Source organism: Carassius auratus, chromosome 34 (genome assembly GCF_003368295.1).
Source record: "Carassius auratus strain Wakin chromosome 34, ASM336829v1, whole genome shotgun sequence".
Classification (NCBI taxonomy): domain Eukaryota; kingdom Metazoa; phylum Chordata; class Actinopteri; order Cypriniformes; family Cyprinidae; genus Carassius; species Carassius auratus.
Window position 1 is genome coordinate 18,194,513 of NC_039276.1, and position 26,674 is coordinate 18,221,186.

The 26,674-nt window shown below is 40.1% G+C and overlaps 2 protein-coding genes across 3 annotated transcripts in view; one reads left to right on the plus strand and one right to left on the minus strand.

Moving 5' to 3' along the window:
• The window catches only part of LOC113053439 (mannosyl-oligosaccharide 1,2-alpha-mannosidase IB-like), a 40,982-nt gene that overhangs the window by 8,528 nt on the left and 5,780 nt on the right, over positions 1-26,674 (plus strand). The window contains exon 4 of the mRNA XM_026218456.1: positions 3,385-3,643. Coding sequence (XP_026074241.1) covers positions 3,385-3,643 — 259 coding nt within the window. The remainder of the gene's footprint in view (positions 1-3,384; positions 3,644-26,674) is intronic.
• LOC113053417 (uncharacterized) lies at positions 13,871-21,101 on the minus strand. 2 transcript variants are annotated; one of them, XM_026218415.1, is made up of 3 exons: positions 20,955-21,101; positions 14,537-20,604; positions 13,871-14,503 (listed from the first exon to the last, which is right to left on the minus strand). In XM_026218415.1, the coding sequence occupies exon 2, from the start codon at positions 20,529-20,531 to the stop codon at positions 14,553-14,555; it is 5,979 nt and encodes a 1,992-aa protein (XP_026074200.1). In that variant the 5' UTR covers positions 20,532-20,604; positions 20,955-21,101; the 3' UTR covers positions 13,871-14,503; positions 14,537-14,552. The 2 variants fall into 2 exon arrangements, with proteins under 2 accessions (XP_026074200.1, XP_026074199.1); XM_026218414.1 differs by having other exon boundaries at positions 13,871-20,604.

Genomic DNA, 26,674 nt, shown 5'->3' on the forward strand with positions numbered 1-26,674 from the left:
CCATTTGCTTCCGGTTTGGTTTTCCATTTAAAGTGATTAAAAATGACTGAGAGTCCACGGTGCACAGCTGTCTTTCCTCATGAGGAAGCTTTACATCAAACAGGACCGGAACGGAAGACATGGAAGTCTGAAAGAAGATTTGTTTTTAAAAAGAGACATGAAAAATGTAGGAAGGAATAAAGAGAAGCTCCGCTTCGCTCAATTGCTGTCCACTTAAAGTTTGTAGTCGGACCTCTATGCATCATTTGATACCAGGAGACTGTTATTCCCCAGAGCAGCTTCAGGCTGAGACTGATACATTAAGAAACCGCCACACAGTGTTGTGTTTTTGAACTCTTGAAAGGCAAGACAAGCCGTGGAAGCGAGGTATGGTGGAAGAAAGCCCTTCCTGAACTAGATATTGGAAATATGAGTTGCTGACCTTATTTTCTCATTTCTGTGAAATGGGCCAGTAGCCACGTGGCTCCGCAGGTGTAGGTGATATTTTGTTGGAGACGATCTCTAGAGGATTCTCTAAGGGATTCCATGCAAGTACCTTCACATAAACATTTGCTGGCACTGTGGATCTGTACTAAACTAAATACTAAAGGAAAGCACATACAGTCAGCTGGTTCATCAGTGGGCGAGTTAAGCAATGTGTTCCTCTTGTTCCTTTTATAACCGTGCTGAATACTTCAAGCTCTCCTTGATGATACATATTTATTTAACTCGTATCCATTTCAATATGTGAGCAATTCAGAAAATTTATCCTGATTAGTGGTTGACCGATATCTTGCCAAGGCCAATATATTGGATATGTCATTTTTCAAATATCGGCATGAGCTGATTAGTTTTTCTATTTGGCCAATGTGTTCAAAGGCCTTTTATTTTGACTGTGCTGATAACTGCAGCACCTGAGCGCACACAGAGCTCATATATTCTCCCTCTTCATTGTTTGCTGTCGCCATTTAACAGTTCTGTCTAATGCGGATAGAAGTCTGTCTATTAATCATAGAACTCTTAAACAAAGGAATTAAAAGGTATATAAAAGTATTTTAATTATTGTTTTTATATTAATAGTATAAGAAAAGCAAACATTATAATACTTTCGTTTACTGACAGCATTCAGCAAATACGCATTTATATAATTTAAACAAATCTTTGAATGTCTAATATTTAATTTCACAAACCCTGCAGACTTAATCGAATCAAGCTGTGAGATCTTGCGATAGCGTGTACTGACATTCGGTCCATGAAAATCTAATGCAGACAGAAGGAGAGTTCAGCTTGACTGGAGATGCACGATCGGCAAACTTTAAACTCGTGATTTCAAACTATACTGTGCTTTTTCCATTCGCCCACTGTCATATTAGTGTCAGTTTCACTGTGTGCTGTATGTGAATGAATGTTACCTTCAGTACCCTCACTAGTGAAGCAGCTGAGGTTTGAAGCTCGATTGGTGGGTACGTAAAACTATAATTTTTCTGTATTTTAGTATTTACTTGACTGCGATGGTTGAAATTATGGTCCTTTTCATTTAAGTCATTTCAGAGCAAATAGCTATTATTGTAAAATGTGCTTACTATATTTATCAAACAGGACCAAAATGTTTATACATGGAGCACTTTTATAAGGAGCTCATATAATAACAACTTTACGTTCCAAACTAAGAATATTCCCCCTTGTGCTTGTTGAGAACCGTTGTAGGTGGTTTCACATAAATGCCTGGAAATGATGGAATTTGTCATGGAAAGTAGGACCGTGCACAATGGATTGAGCTAAACATGTTAATGCAGCCCCACTTTGATTTGCCCTGGACTGATTTCGTCTCAGTTGGGGTTATTGATTCAGACAAATGTTGACATGCTCCTAATTGCATGTTTGACATCATAAGCCTTCCATCAAATCACCTAGACTCTTAACGTAGCTTTGAGAAGCCTTTCAAAGAGGGAGAGATGATGCAGCCAAAAAAATATAAAATCCAGAAGAATTATGTGAGAGGGGGCGAGTGGTTGCAGGCTGAGATTTGTAGGTAAATCCATTATAGTGGAGCATTACCATAGACATTAGATGTCTCTAATGCAATGCAGAGTGTTATTGGTGTTTACTTTCATTAGCGAGGCCCTTTGCTCTCATGTCCCTCGCAAGGAGCCATTAGTGCCACACTTTTCCAGTTCACGCACGTCCCCGCACATCAAAAATGCACACATCAGCACTTAGTAATGCTTTACTGTAATTACAGCTCTTATCCTCCGATACAATGACACTAGTGTCCGGCGCATATATCTTTTAAGCTAATGAAGCACTATAATGCAAAATAGTGGCTAAATATTAAGTAATGCATTGAAATAGATGTTAAGACAGCATAGGTTAGCAGGTATTTTGTCGGTCTTCCACACTCAGCCTCACTGTCACCTGGCGAACGTTTCCAGGCCGTATCTAACAATGAGAGAACCAGTCTGAGATAACCCGTGTCGCCCCAGCATATCACTCTCTGTGTCACTGTATCCACCTGACCTCTTTTCCTTACAATCCCCTCCTGCTCTCTCTTTAGTCTGGTGTGCTTCATTGATTCACAGGACCTAAAAATCTTCTGTCCCCACCCTTATTCTTCTTTATTTGTGTTTGGCATCAGATTATGTTTCTTTGTGGCTTGCGTTATATGATGAGTCTCTTGTGCCTTCTCCCACACTCTGCCAACTTAATTGCTCTTAACTACACGCATACTAAAGAAAATATTGTTGAAACGCATTCTTTTACTCCCATTTTAGTCGCATTTATTACGAAGCACTCTGGGAATGATTCCTGAATAACCTACACAGTTATGAAAAAAAGCTAGTAATTAAGCCACACAGCCCAATTACGTATGGTAAGTACTCTTAGTTCATTATAAGTCGAAAATGAATGGATGTAATGATTTGCGTTCAAACGTTTATTCAAAAACTACTGATTCCGTATACGGTTCATTAGAATGATCTAAACCAATAAATCTCGAGTCTTTCTGACTGTATGACTTCCTGACTTGTTATCTGCATGTTTGTTTTTACGTTTTCTGTCAGCAAAGTCAATGCAATTGAAAGACGTATATGTCTGTTTATTGTCTTTTGTTTTATTTCACAGCCTCCGGCTTTTTTAACCCATCACATTTGATTTAGACTGCAAGCTTATAATGTATGAATATAATCTCCTTTGCTTTGGTGCTGTAGATTTAGCAGCGGTGCAGAAACACAGGTCCAGCGGCATTATGTAAGCTGATGTTGAGATGCTCTGTTTTTCATTTGCTGTAGATTGTTCGCCTCATCAAAGAAGCTGTGAGCAGAGTAAAAGTCTGTGATTATTGTCCGTGCAAAAAAACAAAGCAATTAAAGTTAATCTTTACTGATATATTTCACTGTCTGCCTGCAGGGAAGAAGAGGAGAGCCTTCGTGACAAGATCCGTGCAGATCATGAGCGTGCACTGCAGGAAGCGAAGGAAAAGCTCCGCAAATCCAAAGAGGAGCTGAAGGCAGAGATCCAGACAGAGAAGACCAAGGTAGCCGAGGACCTGAAGAAGAAAGATGGACCCAAACCATTGCCTCCAGTACCTATGCCCAAACTGGTAGGGGTCAGTGACGGTGACCCTGAGGATCCTGACACCAAGGAAAAGAGGGACAAAATCAGAGAGGTGAGAGGAGTGTGTGTGTGTGTGTGTGTGTGTGTGTGTTCATGCTTTAAACTTGCAAACATACTCTACCTTCTAATGTTTGCTACTTCTGCCGATGTATTCTCTCATGGTAGTGCATCGGTTGGAGATGAACAGAAATGGTTTTGTATTGTTTGTTTTTAAATTGAAAAGTTTTGGTCCATTTAATCTGTTGCATATTTAATCAAACCAGGCTCTCCACAGGTATAATTATCTTCTTACAATGGGTTGCAATCTTGGATGATAATAATTTCTAGAGAGTTATAGTCACTGGCTGATTTATTTAGAATGGTTTTACAGATTTCCACTGATGTAATGCAGAGTTTGATTTTCACTCTTCCTGATGTACCACAAAATTTGTCTTTCTGTGTGAGATCTGTTCCTAAATGAACAGGTGTCTATTGGAGTTGGAAAATGTCTATTAGAGTTGTTTGCTAAGGCAGGCATTACTGTTTTTTTTTACTGACACAGATAATATTTAAAGCTACTTGACTTTTAATATTGATCAAGTTTAATGTGTTTTAGTTGGCGGTGACACTTTAAGACCTCTTACATAAAGCTCAACAGCCTGTGGGCTGGGGATGATGAGTCAGCACTGCTTGCAGCAAATGCCATTATTTTCACGTTCAAATACAGTAGCTGCTTCTCTCTAATGAGCCCATAAACCTGGAAATAAATGTTTTTCTTTTGTTTAGTACTTTTTGTCCCCACATAAATGTGTGTGTTGGTAATGATGGTTATGTTCCAGGAGTAATTGGTGTGAACTAGGGATGGGCGATATATCGCATGCGATTGTCACGCGTATTTTGTCAGTAAAGCCGGTTCCCTGATTAGCGGTAAATCGCCGTAGATCACTGACAAGCTACGCAATATCACGTTCATTATACCAGATGAATTGCCTTTGATAATAAACGTGATATTGCGTAGCTTGTCAGTGATCTACGGGCTCTGTCTATTAAATGACGCTCCATTTGAAAGCAGGTGATGGACAATTACCGCTAACCAGGGAACCGGCTTTACTGACGAAATGTGCATGACAATCGCATGCGATATATCGCCCATTCCTAGTGTGAACTGAGATGATTGTTGCAGTAGAGCTTTTCACCTTGCAGCTAAACTCTGCCTAATGTCTTGAGTAAACCCCAGGTTTAAGTCACTTTTAACACCATGTAGTTTTTAAAGAAACAAACCAATTTTAACCTGTTTTCAAAAACTGCTCTGGTGTCATCCAAGCTGCTATCCTTCCTCAGTTCCTGATCAAAAACACAGTGCAATACCGGGATTGCTTGTTGATTAGTTAAATGACTCATTCAGTAGCTCTTTAGCTAGCATCGCCCTGATTGAAGTCACTTGAATCGGCTAATCAAGGTCTTGAGACTCACTAGAAACTTCCAGCTTTGTGTGTTGAAGTTGGCTGGAACTAAACTTTGTTGGCTCGTTGGCCCTCCAGGAGCAGGATTGGACACCCCTGCTGAACATTATAAAATGCTGCAGTGATGACGTATTTTTGTAGGCCAACCTGGAATTTTTTTCTATTGGCATTTAGATTGTTGCAGAAAATAAGCTCTGCGACCAACAAAAATGTATTTATCCTTACACACAGCCACATTTAGGCACTTGTTAACAACCACAAACCAATTTTCCTCGTTTATTACATTTTGCGTAGTTGATTATTTTTTCCAGTTTATTACTACTTTAAAACAATCTGTATTGTATAAAGTGCTTTAAGTAAAAGTGACATGACTAGTAGTAGTAAATATGCGAATAACTCGGGTCACACATTTAGTATGAAAAACATGACTACCTTTAAAGAGCCACACAGATGGGAAATAAAAAATTACCTGTATCACAGTGTATGATGTAGCTGTCCATCAGTGTAAACAATGTGCAAAGTAATTAAACCAAAAAGTACACTATTTATAAAGTTATTGGCTTCTAAAGTAAGGAGTCGACTCTGAATCGCTGAAACGAGTCGTTATAGATTTCAAATCTTTTGCCCATCTCTATGTACGTCACTAGGAACAGTTTGCATAATAATCTCCGCCTACCGTGTTGGGAGAAACGGAACTCTGACCTGCCCCACCCCCCACACAGACGCTCTGGTTGATGTGAGAGCATCATGTCGAGGAGACAGTGTGTTTTTAATTGTAAAGGAAAGTTTGTTTTATTTTCACTGCCAAAGAATGAAAATCAGAAGAACCAATGGCTAAAATTCATTTTTACCACAATAACAGAGCAGTACAACAAATCCCTTTTGTTGTGTTCACAACATTTCACTGATGACTGCTTTTCTAATCTCGGTGAGTACAAGGCGGGATTTTCAAAGCGTTTGGCCATAAAAGAGGGTTCATTACCAACTTTATTTAGAACAACGAGCATCTCCGAATCACAACGCGAAGTATGATTATGAAGTTATGTGTTTGTTTTCTCCCAAGCGTCTTATCAGTATGTGTGCTGTCTGCAGCCTTTGACTGCGCTGATCGTCATGTACAAACACGTCATTAAAATGAAGTGTAACTCCGGGAATACTCAATGAAGAGACATGAGAGAGATATCTATAGAAAGCTTGACATGTCTACTTTAAAACTAAACAATTGCTGCCGAAAACAGATATTCTGTGATAAAGTAATCCATATGAAAACAAAACGATCTGTTTTTCATGTCTCCCTTCGTTATATCTAATGTGACCACGCCCCCGCGCTGGACGCGCTATTCAGATTCAAACTGAAGCGCGCGGCTTGAATACACCCACACAGAAGAAAAAGCAGCGAGACTGTTCAAGTTTTTTATTTTACTGTTTGCTTCGCGGTGAGAGGAATAAGACATAATTCACCTCAAACAGATGCTAACGCATAGTTTACTGTGTAGGTGTGTGCGGAACAACCAATCCAAACTGGTTATGTTAGTTGACCAATCAGAACACAGTATGCTACCGAAAGGTGGGGTTTAAGGAAACTGAATCTTTTGAACAGCTTCGCACGAACCGTTTGGGGATCTCTGAGAATTGAGGTCATTTTAAAATGATATTTTGACAAAATGACAGTGTTTTTTAACCTTGGATGGATTTAAACCTAATGTACAGGACTTATAAACAGTGATAGGAAGCTTAGAATTTTCATCTTACTGGCTCTTTAAATAGCTACTGACCGAGGGTAATGTGGGAACATTATAATACATGGAACAAGGAACAAGATTGTTCACCCACGGTAAAGAATGAGTTGTGAAAAGTCCATAATTAGCCGTAATGAGAGGTCTGCAGAGTGATGTGGATGAGGGAATACAGGGCATTGCCATCTGCTCTATCTGTGTGTTATGGGTTTAAGATTGGGAATATGGAATATTTATGCACTGTGCTGGCTATAGAGGAGACATCTGCCATTCATCTTCCACCTTTTATTTTATTTTATTTTATTTTCCTCACACTCGCATAGATGCATATATTTGTATGAATATCCTGCAGGATGAAATCCAGCATCCCAACGTCTCTCAGCGGGGCTATCTGCTGCTTACTTTGGCGCCTTAACCTTTTTTTTACTCTCTGGGTGTGCGTGTCCTGTCTTAATTTAAATGCACTTTGTTACCTTGATGCACTTTACTTCCACTTCCTAAACTCACCTTTCCATAGCCTTCAGTTCGCATCACTGGCCATTTTCTCTTCTTTCTCAGAGTGAGTGAGTAGCGCACTGGCTGCTGATGACATTTCTTGCAAAAAACAAAAAAATAAAAACAGACTCTCTCGTTTCTGTCAGTGGATTATGATAAACTAGACACTAGAAGTGTCCTGATGACCATTTATTTCCACACAGTTCTCATTTCTTGTTTTAAATGCTAGCAGCTGTGTTTGTGTTTGACTAAAGAGCTGTTACGGTTTAATCGCAGCTCAGTCCAGTATTAGAAGTATGTGTGAGTCTAGGACAGTGCCTTGCTCATCACATTCGTGAATTTCTCTAATTTTTTTTTACTTTTATGCTCACCCACACATGCACTAGTTCACAGCACAGTATTTAAATAATTACCTCATAAAAAATGCTAATACAGTTTCCCACGCATAATGCTTTTACAGTAGTTTCACTTATTTAATGCTAACAAACTAGATTTACTTGACTGTGTCCTGACAAGAAGTGTCACTACATCATTGGGTAAAAGGTAAATTTTTCATGATCGAGTTGTCTTGACTAGCCAAAACAGCATTTGATGGCTCAGTGATTATCTTAAGTTTGTTTTGTACAATATTAAAACTGTTTAGTTTGAGTTTGAATATCATTTCTGCATGACTTTTAATATGCATAATTAAAGAAACAATGGATAATTTCCCTCAGTTGTTGAAAAGAACTTCAAACTGTGAACCCTGTGTAAATAAGTATTAGATGGAAAAACAATTGTGTCAGTCAGTATGTGTTTTGAATAATATTAAAATGATTACATTTTCATGAATTTGATTATGTACTTATCTGATTTGTTAGAGAAAGAGAGACCTCGTTTGCAGAGAGAACCCACCCACACACTCTTCTGCTTGGCTGTAAATTGTGATTGATTTTGTAGCGTCTTGTAGCCATGTTGTACCTGATGTAGACCGATACATTTCTTATCAATATAATCTTAGCACATTGCATTTGGTTTGGACACAGTGTCACACAAAACTCTTACAATAGATTTAACACTCATAAAATGCTAACACACCAGATTTACTTCATGTGTACTACCTAGCAAACATGCCCCTTTGAGGCCCGTGTGGCCCCACTTCGGGCCGAAAATCTAGCCAAATTATTTCCTATGCAATTTTAAATTACATAATACCCCAGAAAAGGATCTGAAGGAGCCCGTTGGACATTATAATAGTTTGTCATTTAAACCAGTGACAAGTTATGCACTCCTAATCAAAATAGCCAATAAAATGGGTATGATTTATGCAGAGTTCCAGCAGTCTCATTGGCTAGAATTAATCACGTTCTGAAGAGCTGACGCACCATGTAATGTATTAAGTATTACTTTTTCCTTGCAGAAATATTAATGATTTATTACATCAGTAATGAATACCAGTAATAACAATGAATGTCAACAGTAAATTAACCAATCAGTTATCCGTTTATTCACATGGTTTTATTGTGCCAAATAAATTCATGAGCACAAGTATTGGGACAGTTGACTCACGGGTCGATATTAAAAGCAGGGAAAAGTGTGCTGTATCAGTTATAGCCATTGCTTCTGCATTCTGAGTCTTGCATTTGATTACGGACAAATTCTAAAAGCTGTGAAAAGAACCCTAAAATAAGTGTCTGTAAAATCACCAACAACCTCCAGAAAGCTGGAGTGATGGTCTGACAATCAACTGTCCACAGGAGACATCCACAGCAGAATTACAGAGGCTGCACAGCAAGATGGAAACCTTTGATCAGCAGCAAACATAGAAAGGTTAGAATTTGGAAAAAAAGCACAAAGGTGAGCCAGTAGAATTCTGGAACCGTTTTATGGACACTGTTAAGTGATGGGAAAGCAAATGTGTGTAGAAAAAGGGGAACTGCAAATGACCCTAAGCATACAACTTCATCTGCTTCTGGAACAGGCTCTCACAACTTTATTGATGACTTAACGAATGATGGTGATAGCCAAAGTCAGTCTCCAGATTTAAATCCTATTGAATCCTATGAATTTTACCAGCTAAAGAGCAGACTAAGGGCAGGAACTCCCCAAACCAAGGAATAGTTGAAAATGCTTGTATTAAAGGCTGGGAAGAGCATTTCAGTGGATGAAACCAAGAGTCTGGAAATATGGCTGGCAGACTCACTGCTGTGATAGCACACAAGGGATTTGCAACAATATTAGCTTTTAAACTTTTACATTTGCTTTAAGCTAGTACTTATGCTCACATCAGGTTAGGGAATGAAACTTTAAAAGTGCTTTACTTTTTATGTGGTAAAATATCTACTGTATGTGTTGTCACTTTTAATCATATTTAATCATAATTAGACCGCAATTTTGTCATAACTGTACTTACAGAGGGCATGGTATATGTATAAAATTAAACATAAGTTTGACAAATAAAACAAGTTTTAGCTGTCCTCTGCTCTGCTGTTATCATGGGGGATATTGCCCACAGAAAACCGTTATGGGGCCCAAACGGGCAAAACTTTTGTGGGACCCGAATTTGCTACCTCAGAAGAGGCCCCGGGTGACTTTTTTTTGTGTGTGCATGCCCACAGAAAGCACCCTCATGCTTTTGTATGTGTTTGTATGATTTACTGAGCTGCTGTTGAATTAGCGCAGTGCTAGCTTTAAAGAGCCTGTTGAAGGGACTGGAGCTCACAAGAGAAGATGCTTCTATAATGCCCCTCTCTCTTCTTTGCTAAACTAGCACACCTCTCTTGCTTCTTGTGATAAACGAAAGTGCTGAATTCATCTTTCTATTGTGGATTAGCTGCTATGTTTCCAAAGCTCAGAGGAGAACGATAAGAAAGTACATTGTTCCTGGTCTCTGTCAGGGTTTGTTGTTTGATTTTGCATGTGAAGTGTGTGTGTATGTTAAAGGAGTTTGTGATAGAACCTGATATTGTAACATGAATCGCAGAACTGGTTCACAAGGTAAGCACAGAAACAGCAGACTCCCATATATATATATATATATATATATATATATATATATATATATATATATATATATATACACACACACACCAATATAAGGGAGTTAAAAAAGGCAGATATTGATATATTAGCCGATATTCTTTGTTTATATTGTAGTACAGTACCAGTCAAAAGTTTGGACACTTTCCCATTCGGGTGTCCATACTTTTGACTGGTACTATATATAGAATACACTATGTACATAAGCAGAATATATATATGTACATAAACAAAACAGATTTTTTGCAATGATCACTCAAATGTGGTGATCAAACACTTATGATGATGTGACAGAGATGTGGAATGGAGGCAGGGTATGTAACAATTTAACAATATATAGATTTAATTAAATATTCAATATATATATATATACTATGAATTGCTGTTAATCTGAGCGGAGAGAAATATGTGCTGTTTGTTTGTGATTCTATATAATTTGATACTTTTACATCATTTTCTGATAGATTTAAAGGGCACAGAGTGATTTTGTTGACATCTTGTGAGCGTTTCATTTACTTGGATTTAATTAATTGAAATGAAAACTCAAAAAAACATCAGACATCTTGCAAAATAAATGCTGAACAAAATTAATCAAAGATGTGTTGAGAAAATTATTTATTGAAACAGTGCAAACTGTAGCTTACAAGCCTAAATAAAGTAGTGTATCACTACAGCCCTAGTGTCTTGTCTGTGTTTCCCTGGGTGTCCACTAGTGATCTCAGTTTCCCATAGTCACCCCACTGCAGGCACTACATTTCCCACAAAGCCTTTGTTCCGTGATGGTGACATATGCTTCAGGTGTGCGCGAGGTCCAGCCATCGCACGTAAGGGAAACTCTCTCCGCGCTGGCCAGGGAAGCTTTAACGTGTGCCCTTGTCTGAGCGTACAGCCCGGGAATGCAAACCTTGGTGAGGTGTTCGCGGGTTGGAATAGGATAGCGGGGCTCCATCGCGTTCACCATGCGCCTAAAGCCTGGGTTTTCCACCACTGAATACGGTCTCAAATCCTGACAAATAAATTAGGCAATGGACTCTGTAATTTTCTGCGACCGTGGTGAAGTAGATGGAAACTTGTGGGAACAACCGCCATCAATGTCCAGTGTAGTCTGTTTTGGGTCACGCGGCCGATGCTGCTTTGGGTCCTCCGTAAGCATAAACTTTTCGCATAAACTAATCGTTTTAGGTGCGATCGTAAATTCGTGGTATTGCCGGAATATTTTACATTAGTGCCACGTAACTTACAAACCGTGACGCTTTTATCCAAGTCGTTGCTTTCCCTCTTTTTTTTTAAACCAAAGTGCTCCCACACATCTGCTTTGAAGCAGGCGGGTGGCGGATTTATATCATAGACAGTAAAAGAAATGGACACAGCTACCCCATTGGAACTCAATTGAGACAAATGAAGCCCAGTTTTAGCGTTTTTTAGCACTTCCGTTTCTGACGCGCAGACTCAAACGAAGCTTGACGACGTCAGCAACCTGTCTGCCAGATGTAAATCTTCTAAGTGGCTGTGCGTGCAAACTGCCATCGTTAATCTTGCAGAGACGGCGAGCTTGAGCGGGGAGTTCTTTGTCGTGAGTGAGCACGATTAAGTACTCTGATTAATTATTTTGTATAGTATTTTAAAATGTAACGTCATTACGCCATATTAAGTTAATTGCCTGCGAGCTTCTCCTCCTGTCTGTACGGTAATGCGACAGAGAGCCGAGTGGTTATGACGCAATCGTTAGCCTATTTTTTACAAAAACTGTTTATACGGGGCCATCATGTAACATAGAATGTAATGGAGCCCTTTATACATTGTCGTGTATCTTTAGAAATAAATAATGGACAAACAGAGTCTTTAAACGCCTCAGATGTAAAGTTATTCGCAATGGGAATGCTAACGCAAGTGAAGTTCTGCTAAAAGATGGCAGCCCCCACCCGACTTCAACTTCCGGTCGAGTTCCTTGCCCCTTGATTTATATTCGCCGCCATTCTCTGAATATCCTCGCTCTGACTTCGTAAACAGGAAGAGGTAGACGTCTGCGTCTGTGTAAACTTCGTACGGGTAACTTGCTCTACAGCAACACTAGCGGATGGCTGACCAAATCACTCTTCCTGCAACACCAACGGGGGTAAACACGGGGAATTTGAATGTATCGATACTCGAGGCTAAAAAATCGATACTTTCTTTGGAAAAAAAATATCGATTTATATCGCAGAATCGATAAAATCGCCCAGCCCTAGTGCTTGGCCTGATTGTGGGCTGCAGGACTCAATAACTAAACCGATTTTAGTTAAAGGATTGATTTTGTTACTGAGAAAATTGGATGTTTAACACAAAAATTAAAGTTCTGTCATAGTTTACCTTCACATCATTCCAAACCTATATGAATTAATTTTTTATATATTTTTTTTCTGTAGAGCGTCAAGTAAGTATGCACCAAAAGTGCTTTACCAGCATTCTTCAAAATATCATCTTTTGTGTACTGTAGAAGAAGATCAGGTATAAATTATGGAATCAAATAATTATGGAATTTTGCAGGGTCATTTCACACAACCACAATTATTGTGCTCCTTCAGCACAATTTGCACAATTTGTTTTCAAATTCGTGATTGAATTTAGTTTTAACACACCTTCCAACCAAACAAAGATGCAAAGTGTTTACAAGCGCAGTGCTGCTTTGTGTACAGGAAACACTTTATCGTTGCTGTTCCATAAGCGCCACCTTCTGAGAGACAATTTGCGTTCTCATTCAGCCTTTCTGCTGTTTTTGTTTCTTGCAGATGTTTTATGTAGCATAATTCCACAAAGCATCTGAACATTCTGTTTTTGTTTTCTTTTTTTTGTTATTAAGATGCAGACAATCGCCATAATCGTCTATCCCATAAAGCAGACAATTTGCCATAATTGCAGTTATTTCTTAGACAACTAATTGTCAGACAAATTTCATTATGACAGCTCTAATTCAATTTGAATGTTTTAATTACATTTTTATAATCAAAAAGCATGTCTAGCAAATGGAAACTTTCAACTACTAATTTTTTTCTTTTACTGTAAATTATTAAAATGTGGTAATCCATATGAAGGCAAAACTATTTCATTCATTTTTTTAAATGTAAATAATGAAAACGGAACAATTTTAAACCAAGCATTGCACAACAGAGGTCACCAGTTAAAATTAAAACATGGAGAAGAAATTTTGATTTATTTAAGTTACAATAATTGTATTATCATTTAAAGAAATTCATTAGTAATGTGTACAATATTAATGTGTTTGTCACAATTTATTCTGTTGTTTTTGTCTTTCTTCACTTAATCTCTGGCAATATTGTCGACTCTTTCAAATACTTTTTGATCTGAACTGAGCTGGATGATGACATCACTGAATTAATAATGAACTGACTTTTGTGTTTGTTATTGTCCTCTTGCATTATTGACACTATTTTCCTGTTTAGTACTGTAAAGATGCTTTGACACAGTCTGTATTGTATAAGGCATATATAAATAAAGGTGACTTGAGTTGAACAAAACTTTTATTTGATTTGAATCATAGAACTTGTAGCAGCCCCTTGGCGTCGACAAACGAGACAGAGAGTTTCGACGGGTGCTTAATCTTCTTTATTTCGCTCGCTTTGAGCGCCATTAACCTTGACTTCGAGAAACGTTGTGTTGTAGCACCGTGAAACTACATAAAGAAACAATATACTCATAAATAAAAAACTTATGTACAAATGACAGATTACTTAAACAAATACACATTTACAGATACCCAAAAGGCAAATAAATTATTACATACATGAGAAATTAACCAAAAGAGCGACAAATAACACGTGCCATACGAAATTATATATTACTTTAAAATACAACATGCAAAACACACAATAAAGACACATACCTCGCTCCGCTTGCCAAAGGGTACTAGATGAACCAAAACGTAAAGTGCATCCACTTTTTACAATATATATTTCAAACTTTTGTAAACGCCATGTGAGAACCACAATGTGCTCCTCGTCCGCACCTCTTTCTTCTACCTGCGTTACAGCTTACGTTACGTAGAGAGCGTGCGTGCGCACACACAACACATTTAAAGTGACACACACATACATATTTTTGCGGTCATTTACACTCCCACCAATTATGAGATGATGAAAGAACAGAACAAACTGTGAATGAATCAGAACATGATTTCTGAACATCAATATGACCGCCTTCACAGTTTTTATGCATGTGAAGTCTAAAATGTTAGGTTTTATAGAGCTTAATTACATGGTCTGATGCAATGATATCACAAAGCAGTCGCTGATAACTCATTTTCAATAAGTACCACCACCTTTTGGATGGGCCTTTCAATGACTGTGGGCTTGGAGCATTGATTTTGTTTTCGCTCCCCTAACTGCAACTTAACTCGCCTTACAAGACCATCACTTCCTTCACTGGTTTCCACCACTCGGCCTAATTGCCACTGACCTCTGGGAAGCATATCGTCTTTGATGATTACAACATCATTCACTTGAAGGTTACGGCGAGGAATATGCCATTTCTGACGTGCTGCAATGTTGAGAAGGTATTCCTTCTTCCAACGACTCCAAAATTGTTCGATTAGGTATTGAACTCTGCGCCATCTTTTAGTGGCATACACATCTTGTTTTACAAACTTTCCTGGAGGTGGAAGAGCAACATCAGATTTCATCATTATCAGATGGTTTGGGGTCAATGGTTCGAGTGAATTTGGATCATTAATACCATCTACCGTTAGAGGGCGGCTGTTTACAATGGCCATTGCTTCATAGAACAGCGTTCTGAGTGATGCGTCATCAAGCCTGCCTGGGCATAAAGCAAGTGTGGCATTGAGTACATTTCGCACAGTACGTATCTGGCGCTCCCAGACACCTCCAGCATGGCTTGCAGAAGGAGCATTAAAGACAAACTCGCATTGCCTTTCTGTAAGAAAGATCTCTAAGGCGTTGGTGTCAATCTCTTTCAGTGATTTTGCGAATTCATTTTTAGCTCCAACAAAGTTAGTGCCGTGGTCACACTGAAGTTTGCGAACTGCTCCTCTGAGGCTGATAAAGCACCTTAGGGCATTGATAAAGGAGTCTGTAGATAGGTCCTCAATCATTTCAATATGGACTGCACGAGATGATAGACAAGTGAATAATAGGCCATATCTCTTAAGCTCCTTACGAGCTCTCTTCACAATAAATGGCCCGAAACAGTCCATACCACAGTACGTGAATGGAGCGGAAACCTCAACACGTTCTCTGGGAAGTTCTGCCATACGCTGTTCTTCAGCTGGTCGTCTGAGTTTCCGACATTGCACACACTTGTGTATGAATTTAGCGACGGACTTACTGCCTCCAATGATCCAGAATCCATTCATTCTTAACTCCATTTGAGTTTGGCTTCTTCCCTGGTGACGAACTTTGGTGTGGTAATGTGACAGAATTAGTTTAGTGATGTGGTTACCTTTTGGAAGTATTACAGGATGTTTTAGATCTTGACTGAGAGATGAGTGTTTTAGCCTCCCACCAACACGGAGGATGCCATTGTCCAAAATAGGATCCAGAGGGTACAGTGCGCTTGAATTTGGTAGAGCTTCTCCTCTTTCAATTATTTGCATTTCCTTTGAGAATGCTTGCTGCTGTACAAGCTTGATGACCACCTTAGCAGCTCTCTCACGTTCTTCAACTGTCACATGATCACCATTGTACATCTGTTTGTGGCCCAATCTGTTTATTCTTGCAACCACCCTTAGAAGCATAGACCAAGAAGAGAATCGACTTAAGCGACTGAGGATGTCTGCTCCGTCTCTGACGGAGGTCACAAAGGTTTGGACTAATTTAACTTCAGGATCACCGACAAGCAGGTTCACAGGTGTGTATGGTGTTGCATTTACTTCCTGTTCCCACAGGAATTGGGGTCCTGATAACCACATTGATGTAGAGATGGCAGACGCATTAAGCCCTCTAGATGCATAATCAGCAGGGTTATCTGTTGTATTTACGTAACACCACTGACTAGGATCTGTGACATCTCGTATCAGCTGCACTCGATTTGCGACAAAAACATGAAACCTACGGGCTTCGTTGTTAATGTATGCTAAAACGACCTGCGAGTCTGTCCAGAAGAACTCTTGGTCAATCTTCATTTCCAGCTCATTTTTCAGCATGACACTCATTCTGGCAGATATGACAGCGGCTGAGAGTTCTAACCTGGGAATGCTTATGACCTTTGTAGGTGAGACCCTGGCTTTAGCCATCACCAGACAGCAGTGGACTTCACTCTTGTCATTTTTGAAGCGGAGGTAGGAACAAGCACCATATCCTACATTACTCGCATCAGAGAAGTGGTGTAACTCTGTTCTGACTATTTCACTGAAGGTATGTGGGTGATAACATCTTGGTATCAATACTTCCTTGAGTTTCAGAAGATCGTTTTTCCAATCCACCCATTGAGGACGCACGTCATCAGGAAGTTCGTTGTCCCATTCAGTACCTCTACGACAAAGTTCTTGTAGGATACACTTTCCCTGTAGAATAAATGGGGCGACAAACCCAAGAGGGTCATATAGAGAGGCTATAACAGACAGAATACCACGGCGAGTCAATGGTTGATCCTTAAGGTCGATGCTGAAACTGAATGTGTCATCCTTTGTTGACCATTGAATGCCGAGTACACGTCCAGCTGGTGTTGCTTCAAGATTAAAGTCAAGAGGCTTTGATGTTGTTGCCTTTTCTAACGGGTTTAAACAACTCAGAACGTCTTCCTTATTTGAGTTAAATTTGTGAAGCCGTAAACCTCCATGTTTACACACTCTTTGAGCTTGCATTATTAGTTCTTTGGCTTCACTGGTTGAGGGAACACTGGTTAACCCATCATCCACATAAAAGTTCTTCTCAATGAATGCTGAGGCTGAAGGATAGTTAACCTTGTGCTGCTGTGCCAGGTACTTTAGGCCGAAATTAGCACACCCAGGTGAAGACGTGGCACCAAAGAGGTGGACTGCCATGCGATATTCTTGAGGCTCTTTCTCCAAGTCTCCACCCTCCCACCATAAGAATCTCAGGTAATTGCGTTCATCAGGTGGGACGAGAAACTGGTGAAACATCTTCTCTATGTCACAGTTAACTGCAACTGGCTCCTTTCTGAAACGGCACAGCACTCCCACCAAGGAATTGGTTAGATCAGGCCCAGTCAGAAGTGTGTCATTTAATGATATACCACGAAACTTTGCTGAACAATCGAATACCACCCTCAGCTTGTTTGGTTTCTGAGGGTGGTACACCCCATGGTGTGGGATGTACCACACTGTCTCTCCACTTAGTATAGCTGGAGCCTGTTCTGCATCACCTTTGATAATCATCTCTTCCATGAAAGCCTTGTAGTGATCATAATACTGTTTATTGGACTTGAGCCGTTTCTTTAGGTGTTGTAGTCGAGCAGTTGCTAGCCCTTTGTTGTTGGGTAGTGAGGGTCGGCTGCTGCACTTAAATGGGAGAGGAAGCTCGTAATGTCCATTATCCTTCTGATGAATATTGGCACTGAGGTGCTGTATGAAACGAACATCCTCTTGTGACACACATTTATCCTCATAAGCTTTTTCATTGAAATCTGACTCAAGAATTTTCAGGATATCATTGGCCGATGGGACAGGTATTTCCTTTACTGCAACACGGTGGACAAAACTCTGATTTCCTTGTCGGTCAAGGTGTGGATTAGACAGGCCTATAATACTCCACCCAAGCACAGTTCTTTGCGCGAAAGGCTCATTTTCACCACCTATAATTGCTTCCAAGGGAGCTAGAGCAGATGGGCAGTCAAATCCAATTAAAAGTCCAACTTCACAGTTCAAAAGTGGTGACAGCTGACTTGCTAAGTGTCTGAGGTGACTCCACTGAAGCGCTGTGTGCTTGGTGGGAATATACGACTTGTCCACTGGAATGAAGTCTCTTGTGTATGCTTGCTGTAGTGGTATAGAACTTGCAGATTGTAGTCCTCTTACTTTAAGTCCACAGACTCTCTTACTGGCAGTGATCGTGTCAGCAGCTGTCATGGTGCTGAGCCTCAATTGCACAGGTTGTGAGACAACATTCAAACTTTCAAGAAGATCTTCCAAGATGAAACTTGAGTCGCTCTGGGTGTCAAGTAGAGCATAAGTTAGTACTTCTCTTTGGGGTTCGTCCACTGTAGAGATGAAAACTGGCACAATGCTGGAAGTAGCAGGAGAACATTGAGTGAGTGCGTGTGTCATGACTTTATGAACTTCCTCACTTGCTTGAACATTCGTAGATGCTCCTTTAGGGTCCTTTGAAGGAGCTTTATCCCTTTCTTCATGTAAGCAGGTAGGATGACTTCGACCACACGTACCACATGTATGTCTTCTTCTACAGTCTTTACTCATGTGTCCCTTTCGGAGACATCCGAAACAGAGGTGGGTTTCGTGAATGAAGGCTTTCTTTTCTTCAATAGTCTTTCCAGCAAATGTAGAGCATTGAGCAATGTGATGTTTTTCATCTTTGCAGAAAAGGCACGATGTCTTTGGCTTAGAGCTGTACGTCTCTGGTCTTTTTGAGCTCAAGTCCTTCACCTGAACCTTTGTACTGAGAGCCTTAGCGCGCTTGGGGAACCTTTCATCTGTGTTCCTTTGATTCACAAATAGTGCAGAGGTTATAGGGTTACAAGCTATTTTTGCTTCCTTTTGCAGAAATTCTGTGAAGCATTTGAAACTTGGATAGTCACCTGATGTGTCTAGCTCTTCCACCACGATTCGGTTCCACTTTCTCACAATCCATTCGGGGAGTTTCTTTAACAGCTTGTGGTTTTCTTCAGAATCATTTAGGATGGCTAATCCTTTTACGTGAGGAATTGCCTCGACACAACCTTGTAGGAAATCTGTGAAGTCTCGTAATGCCAGTGGGTCATTTGCTCCAATTTTGGGCCATCTCATCAGCTTGTCTCGAAACGCTCTTTGGATGACGAACGAGTTCCCGTACCTTTCCTGTAACACTTTCCAGGCACCTTGATACGCATCCTCAGAATTTCTGTAGAAATATCCCTCCACCGCTTTGCGAGCTTCCCCAGCAAGGTAATTCTTCAGATAGAACATTTTTTCACCAGAAGGAAGAGGTTTTCGATCAATGAGGGCCATGAATGACATCTTCCAATCTATGAATTTTAAAGGGTCACCAACAAAGACAGTGGGTTCTGGAACAGGCAGCCGATGTGTGCTTAGTGAGTTTGCTATTGCTTGAGCTAGATTTGCAGTTTCCTGAGGTGATGTAACTCCATATCCTTCACATGATGCTTGCTGAGGTAGGAAAGACTGTGCTTCCGGGTTCAGTTGAGATGTAAGCTCTGTCCTTTGGCAGCCAGTGTGAATGCTAGGGCCTTCGTCATCTTCACAGCGATGAAGGTTGCCTTCCAAATCGTTATACACTTTGACACGAGCTGCTGCTACTTTAACTTCTTTGTCAACTTGTAGCTGTTGTAGCCGTTTCTTTTCCTCAACTAGCCTTAACTGCATTTCAGCCTCCTTCTGCTTCATCTCCGCTAACATTCTCGACTCACAAAGCTTCCAGTCATGCTCCATCTGATCAAGCTTAGCTTGTTGATTGTGAATTTCTTGTAAAGCTTTAGCTTGTTCCAGTTTCGCTGCAAATTCTGCCTGTGCATCAGCACGCTTACTTGAGACTTTAGAAGTCTTGGATTGGTTATCGGATCCCAGTGATGACTCTGAAACGACGGTGTTTGTTACTGTACATCCAAAGACGGATCCATATTCATCCTTATTCAGCACTTGCCTTACTCTTTCCTTCACAAGTTCTTCGTTGTAACTTTCATTAAATGTTTCCAGTCGTTTACTGACAAGATCAGTGATCTCTGCAGTTAGTTCAGCACAGGCATCCATACGTTTAACAATGTCTGGAGTAGTAGTGTGGTTACGCAGAATTGCTTCATAACGATGATAGACTGAATCATGTCTGCCTTGAATGTCCTGCTGTATTTGATCCAGGTCTTCACGTGTACAGAATGTTTTCAAATTTGATCTAGCCTCTCTTGCAGCCTGCTTCCAGGACTCATAAGTCTTATGGAAGGACTTTTCCTGTTTCTTTGCTTCGAGCTCATGCATCTCTCGACCTTTCTCTGTTAAGCTTCTTTCACGTGAGCTTGCTCTGAGCTGTTGCACTGGTGGGTTACTTATTTCTTCAGCTGGAGGTGGTATCTCCTCAACTGGTTCAACTTCCTTTTCAGGTGGGTTTTCCATGGCCTCTTTAATGTTGTTTACTTCTTTAAACTGGGCAACTTAAGCTATAAGTGATACCATTTCCATCAGACCTCTAAAATGTAAGCACTCAAAATATTAGCAAGGAGAATCAACACAAATGCACAACTGTGAACACTTTTAACATTTAAATATTTCCCTTGTAATAGATCAGAAATGTCAGTTTACAAACAGTCATAAAGTTAACTGTACTCTTTGTGTATGACTTTTTAAATGTCCAAGATAAATCTTCAACAATCAACGTTCAAATTTAACACACAAGTTTTTATAGTCTTTAAATAATCAAGCAAACTTGAATATTTTCTTGTGATTTGACTTATTCAATTTAAATGTCTCTTGTAGTTTTATCCTTCAATTTAATAGTCCAAAAAATATTCTCCTTTTCATTTGAACATGTCAACTTACAGAGTTCCAATGAATGGATGCAGCTCACGTGGGAATACGATTTAACTCACAGTCTCAATCTCATCTGTAGTGTTAAACGGTGCCTTGTTACCACCTTGCGATCTTTCCCTTTAAGCAGTTATAATGACGTCAGGATCCGCTGTGACTGCGCAAACGTCCGCAGCGCCGTGCTGATTGATCCTCGTGCGGCGTTGTGATGAGCTCTCTCGAACAGGGAAGCAGCGAAGTAATGCAGAGTCCCGATAAGCGTCGAGTTTCACTGTAGCAGCCCCTTGGCGTCGACAAACGAGACAGAGAGTTTCGACGGGTGCTTAATCTTCTTTATTTCGCTCGCTTTGAGCGCCATTAACCTTGACTTCGAGAAACGTTGTGTTGTAGCACCGTGAAACTACATAAAGAAACAATATACTCATAAATAAAAAACTTATGTACAAATTACAGATTACTTAAACAAATACACATTTACAGATACCCAAAAGGCAAATAAATTATTACATACATGAGAAATTAACCAAAAGAGCGACAAATAACACGTGCCATACGAAATTATATATTACTTTAAAATACAACATGCAAAACACACAATAAAGACACATACCTCGCTCCGCTTGCCAAAGGGTACTAGATGAACCAAAACGTAAAGTGCATCCACTTTTTACAATATATATTTCAAACTTTTGTAAACGCCATGTGAGAACCACAATGTGCTCCTCGTCCGCACCTCTTTCTTCTACCTGCGTTACAGCTTACGTTACGTAGAGAGCGTGCGTGCGCACACACAACACATTTAAAGTGACACACACATACATATTTTTGCGGTCATTTACAGAACTCTTATCTTAAGGATTGAGCTACATGAACCGGGATCATCGAGGAAGTGTTTGTTTTTTGACTTGTTTGGCTGTTCTCCTCAGGAGGAATGGGATCTGGAGTAAAAACATAACTTGAACTGTCATTAGCTGCATGAGCTCCAATTTGTAATACGTCAGATCTCGTCTACTAGCTGCCTGGCCAATTATCTGGCGAATGTTGTGTTAGTGGCATATTGGTGTGAGAGACTGGAGCTCTGCGCTGCTGTTAATGTTAGTTTTGTTGGCAGTGTGAGCGTTTACCCTGCAGTGTGCTGAGACCCGACGAGTATCAGAGGGCAGGTTCATGGCTGTGCATATGCACAGAAGATGAGATGGGGAGAAGGTGAAACTATACGCAGCAGTCAAGGTCACTGAGGGAATTATTGTGCCTGTATTTAAGTGTAATTGAAATCAACACAACACAGTTGGACACATGACACAGTAAAGTGCAAAATTACATAACCAATATAAATTATGAATTTAATTGTTTTAATTTGTATCCTGTTGTGTTGATATATTGTACTCTTATACTTAAACTTTAAGAGAATATGATCGAATATAATAAATGGTAAGTCTGCATGGCTGCACCAGAAATGTTTCTGCTCCACAGCATGAACATGTTATGGGGAAGTCGTGGCCTAGGGGTTAGAGAGTTTGACTCCTGACCCTGGGGTTCTGGGTTTGAGCCTGGGCCGGCAAAACCACGACTGAGGTGCCCCCGAGCAAGGCACCGAACCCCCAACTGCTCCCTGGGCCCCGCAGCATAAATGGCTGCCCACTGCTCCGGGTGTGTGTTCACAGTGTGTGCGTGTTCACTGATCTGTGTGTGTGCACTTTGGATGGATTAAATGCATAGCAAGAGTTCTGAATATGGGTAACCATACTCGGCTGTATGTCACGTCACTTCACTTTATTAAAAATCAATTTACAAACACACACATTAAAAATCTTTATATTGTCTGATGTTTTATTAATGCATTTCAGTGACTGACTGCATCTGTGGTCTCACAGTGGTTTACATCATGGACAGTTTAGCATTGTGATTAATATACAATGAAACAATATAAAGCACAATGTCTTCATCTCTAAAATATGAAAGTGGATTACCTCAGTGCGGACTTGTTTTCCATCAATTTTTATGAATTGGAATATGTTCACAGGATTGTGGGTGATTGAAAGACATAAAGGAAACACTTGATGTGTCCTTCAGAATACCCCAAATGAAGGATGTGAAAAGATGGCTGCCTTCCAAGTATCCTTGAAGTTGAGCAGGCCTTCAACAGCACTTGATGATGTGGCAGCTGAAGTATGCAGCCTTATTAGGATATAGCCTTCCGATTGAGAAGCACCCTAGTAATCCTGAAGACCTGGATTTTCTGTTTCAAGTGTGTTCAATCAGGGTTGGAGCGGAACTCTACAGAACTGTTGCATTCAGATAGCAGGAACGGACAGTCTTCGTCTATGCCATTTTGGTTTTAGGGCATTCAGAGTGCAATAGGAGCTGATCCTCATAATTTCTTGTTTAATACAACATCAGAGGCTGCATTACATGAGAAATCACCTGAACATCAGGGCATGTTATTCATAACACCTGAGACTTAGATCGAGCTCTTCTTGAAGTACAAAACCAGATGCAGTGGAGTGAAGTCAAGCTGGAGCTAAAACGGGGACTTTGAACCGCAAATGAAGGGCCAATATATCTGAATTAGTTGAATGATGGGTTATATTTCACATGTCACAAGGTAGTGCAGTGTGATGTTTAAAGGCTGTCTCCAAAACAGAACTATCCTGAGTCTTTCAGTGTCAGAATGTTCTTAAAGTCAATTTATCACTTCGCCTGGCCTCTGTTGCATTGTTGCATTTACTGTGCTGAGACTCTGTCTGATAGGATTCTGTCTGTGTGGATCGGTTATAGTGTCTTCACTTCAACCTGCAGCTCTTTGGAGAAATGGGAGTAGTATAAATCATGCGGCAACCTCCCGCTCTCTCTCATGAAGCCCATACGGAAGTGACTTATACTGTAATTCATCAACCGGCTTCTACAGGCTGGCTGCCAAAGGGACTCAATCCCATAGACTCCCCATGTTAAAATGCCCAACTCTACAGCAGAAAAGAAACCTGTTTACAACCTAGTACTTTTTGTTTGGTCTATATGGCTTTATATAACTGAGGGGGGTGATTTATTTTTTATTTTTTTTTAAAATCATCTGTTTAAATTATATTAAGCCTTAAAGTTTTTGCATAATTAAGGGTGTGGCCACTTGAGTGACAGGTGGATTGCAGCTGCTGTCACCACTGTCAAGCTAGGTGGGCGTGGTTTCAGCAACCAGCTCCCGCCTTTTTGCCCTTTTCCGATTATCTGGGATGATAGCGGCCGCCTTCACCCACTTTTGGCTTTAAAAATGATCTTCGGTAACCTATGGGTGATGTCACAGACATTACGTCCATGTTTTTATACAGTCTATGGTCTAAATCAATCACTGGGATTCGGGACATCACCAGGGGCAACTGGTAATGGCAGCTCCACTGCTTATACTTTCAGAGCGGCAATTCTTATTTGACCTCGCTGCTGACTTTTCACAGTGGTTGTCTCTGTTGTTTACTGTAGAGCAAAGAATGATCTATGAATGAATTGCATGTGCCTGGTGGGGGTTAATACTAATTAATGCAGCTCCCCCTTGAGGAAACAGTGGAGGGCATTTCCACATTCTTTGTGCCTGTGTTTGCTGCAGGTTCTAAATGCTGTATTTTTAAGCACCACAGTAATTAGCTGATTACATGAAACTTCACTGTCCTCAGCAATGATGAGATTTTACATAAGGGAAAAACACACACACACACAGTAGTGACTGCATTTTTTTGTCCTTGAATCCTCCATCCTTAAAACCTGAGTTCTTCTACACTTCTCTCCATACCTTTTATGATGTGTGAGCACATTCAGGTTTTTTTGCGTCATTTGATTGGGAAGTTGAAAGACCATGTATCAAATCCAAGGAAGTGATTATCAGCTGGTTCCAGTCAGTGCCTGATCATTTGGAATAAGGCTGATATAGCGTTTGTAAGCATTACTTGTACAACAGTGTACAGATGGATCTTCCTGCAGACTGGCCTGTATAACACATCATCTTTGTTACAAATCCAAAACACACTCTAATCAGTGAGCAAACTTTATTCGAGTGTAGGTAGAGTGTCATCCAAACACTGCGTTGTTGTTGTTTTCTTTTATGACTCATGGCAACCAGCAGTATGCTGCCACCTACTATGTTGGTGGTGCTGGATCATTCACAATAGTATTATATGTGTAGTATTAAAGTATTTATTTTTTTTAATTCCATGGTTATCAATATTGGTATATTGCGACATATCCCTAGTTTGGATCAGGGTTTTTTGCAACCATATTTGACCTCAAAGCATTTAAGTTTGCTCGCCTCTCTTGTGAACGCTGACATCCCCCTAAGGAGTGCGCAGTTGGGAACAACTGGTTCTAATCATGGTTTATGAATTTCTTTTTTTTGTGGACCACAATATATTTTGAAGAGCGCTGGGGTCCAAACAACATTGGACACCATTGACTTTATTAATGTTAATGTTTCACAGAAGTCGTCATACATGAGGGTGAGCAAGTGATTTTCAACAGAATTTTCCTTTAACTAATCTGTTACTATCTGTTTCAGGCAGATTAGTTTACTCGTCTTTTGTAATTTTAGTAGTTGGCACTTTCTTCACCTAAACCTCTAGTGTGAGTATAGTGGTCTAAGAGTGAGCTCTTCCATGCTGAAACGATTGATTCTCCCACTCTTCTCTTTCTACCAGATATTTGTTTGCCTTGTCACTTGTTTTCTTTCTTTTCCCTTTGTTCCCCTTTTTTTCTCATTTCTCTTTCTTTTATGGATGCATATTGTAGTCTTTCTATTGTCTCGCTCGTTCTCTCACTCTCCACCCTTTGCTCCAGTGTTGGCTTTGTCTTTGCTCTAGGAATCGTTCCAGACAGTATGATGTGCTCTAAAAGGATCTCCCTTTCACGCTTTAATCCCAGCACATAGTGGAAAAACCAGCAGCAAGCCCCTTGTAACATGCCCAAGTACTTTTGTTGCTCCCTGACCAACCATGCACTTCAAAAATAAAAGGCCAATGATAATGAGAAGAAAAATCATATTAGAGCGCCTGGAAGCAGCAAACAGTTTCAAGAAAGGTGATGGGACCCTCAGGAAAGAGGGTGATGCATTGTAACCACAGGTTTTAAGAACATGCATTCTAATTTGTCTTAGTGCTGTTTACACAACAACGTTCCCAAAACCGAGAACCTTTTTATGTGTTTTGCCTGTTTGTTTACATGTCAATGTTATTTTGGGAACCGAAAACGCCGTTATTGTTTACGTGTAAACACCCAAAACGTGAATCTTTGAAAACGTTGACGTCATGCACTTGCATAGTACGTGTTAGGTATGTTGACGTGTGCAGTACGTGTGGATTTTAAAGGCAATCGCGAACAAACATACACAACAATGGCGGAGTACATGGTACTGTTGGTGCTGCTCAAGAGTTTGCTAACAATTCTTCAGAGAAGTGTGGATTTACTTCGCTAATATTACAACCAACAGCAGAGATGCATCAAAAACAACATATAATTGTCACTTTCCTATGGGAACTGTTTCCAAACAAGGTGACCGCACCAAATACTGGCCTGGCATACGTAATACAGCGTTTTAGGCTGTTTTCGTGGATATGCCAATAATTTTTTTAACGTAGTCTTGTATACGTGAACATTTTTAAGAATGCAAGGGAAAATCTTTACACTCTCACTTTCATGGACTCTGAAGACACAGCCAATCCACCCACAGTACTGATCACTGTTCAAACAAGTGTGCT

Excerpts from the sequence above, each read along its gene's own strand:
- LOC113053417 (XM_026218415.1), bottom strand. The coding sequence starts at position 20,531 with ATGGAAAACCCACCTGAAAAGGAAGTTGAACCAGTTGAGGAGATACCA.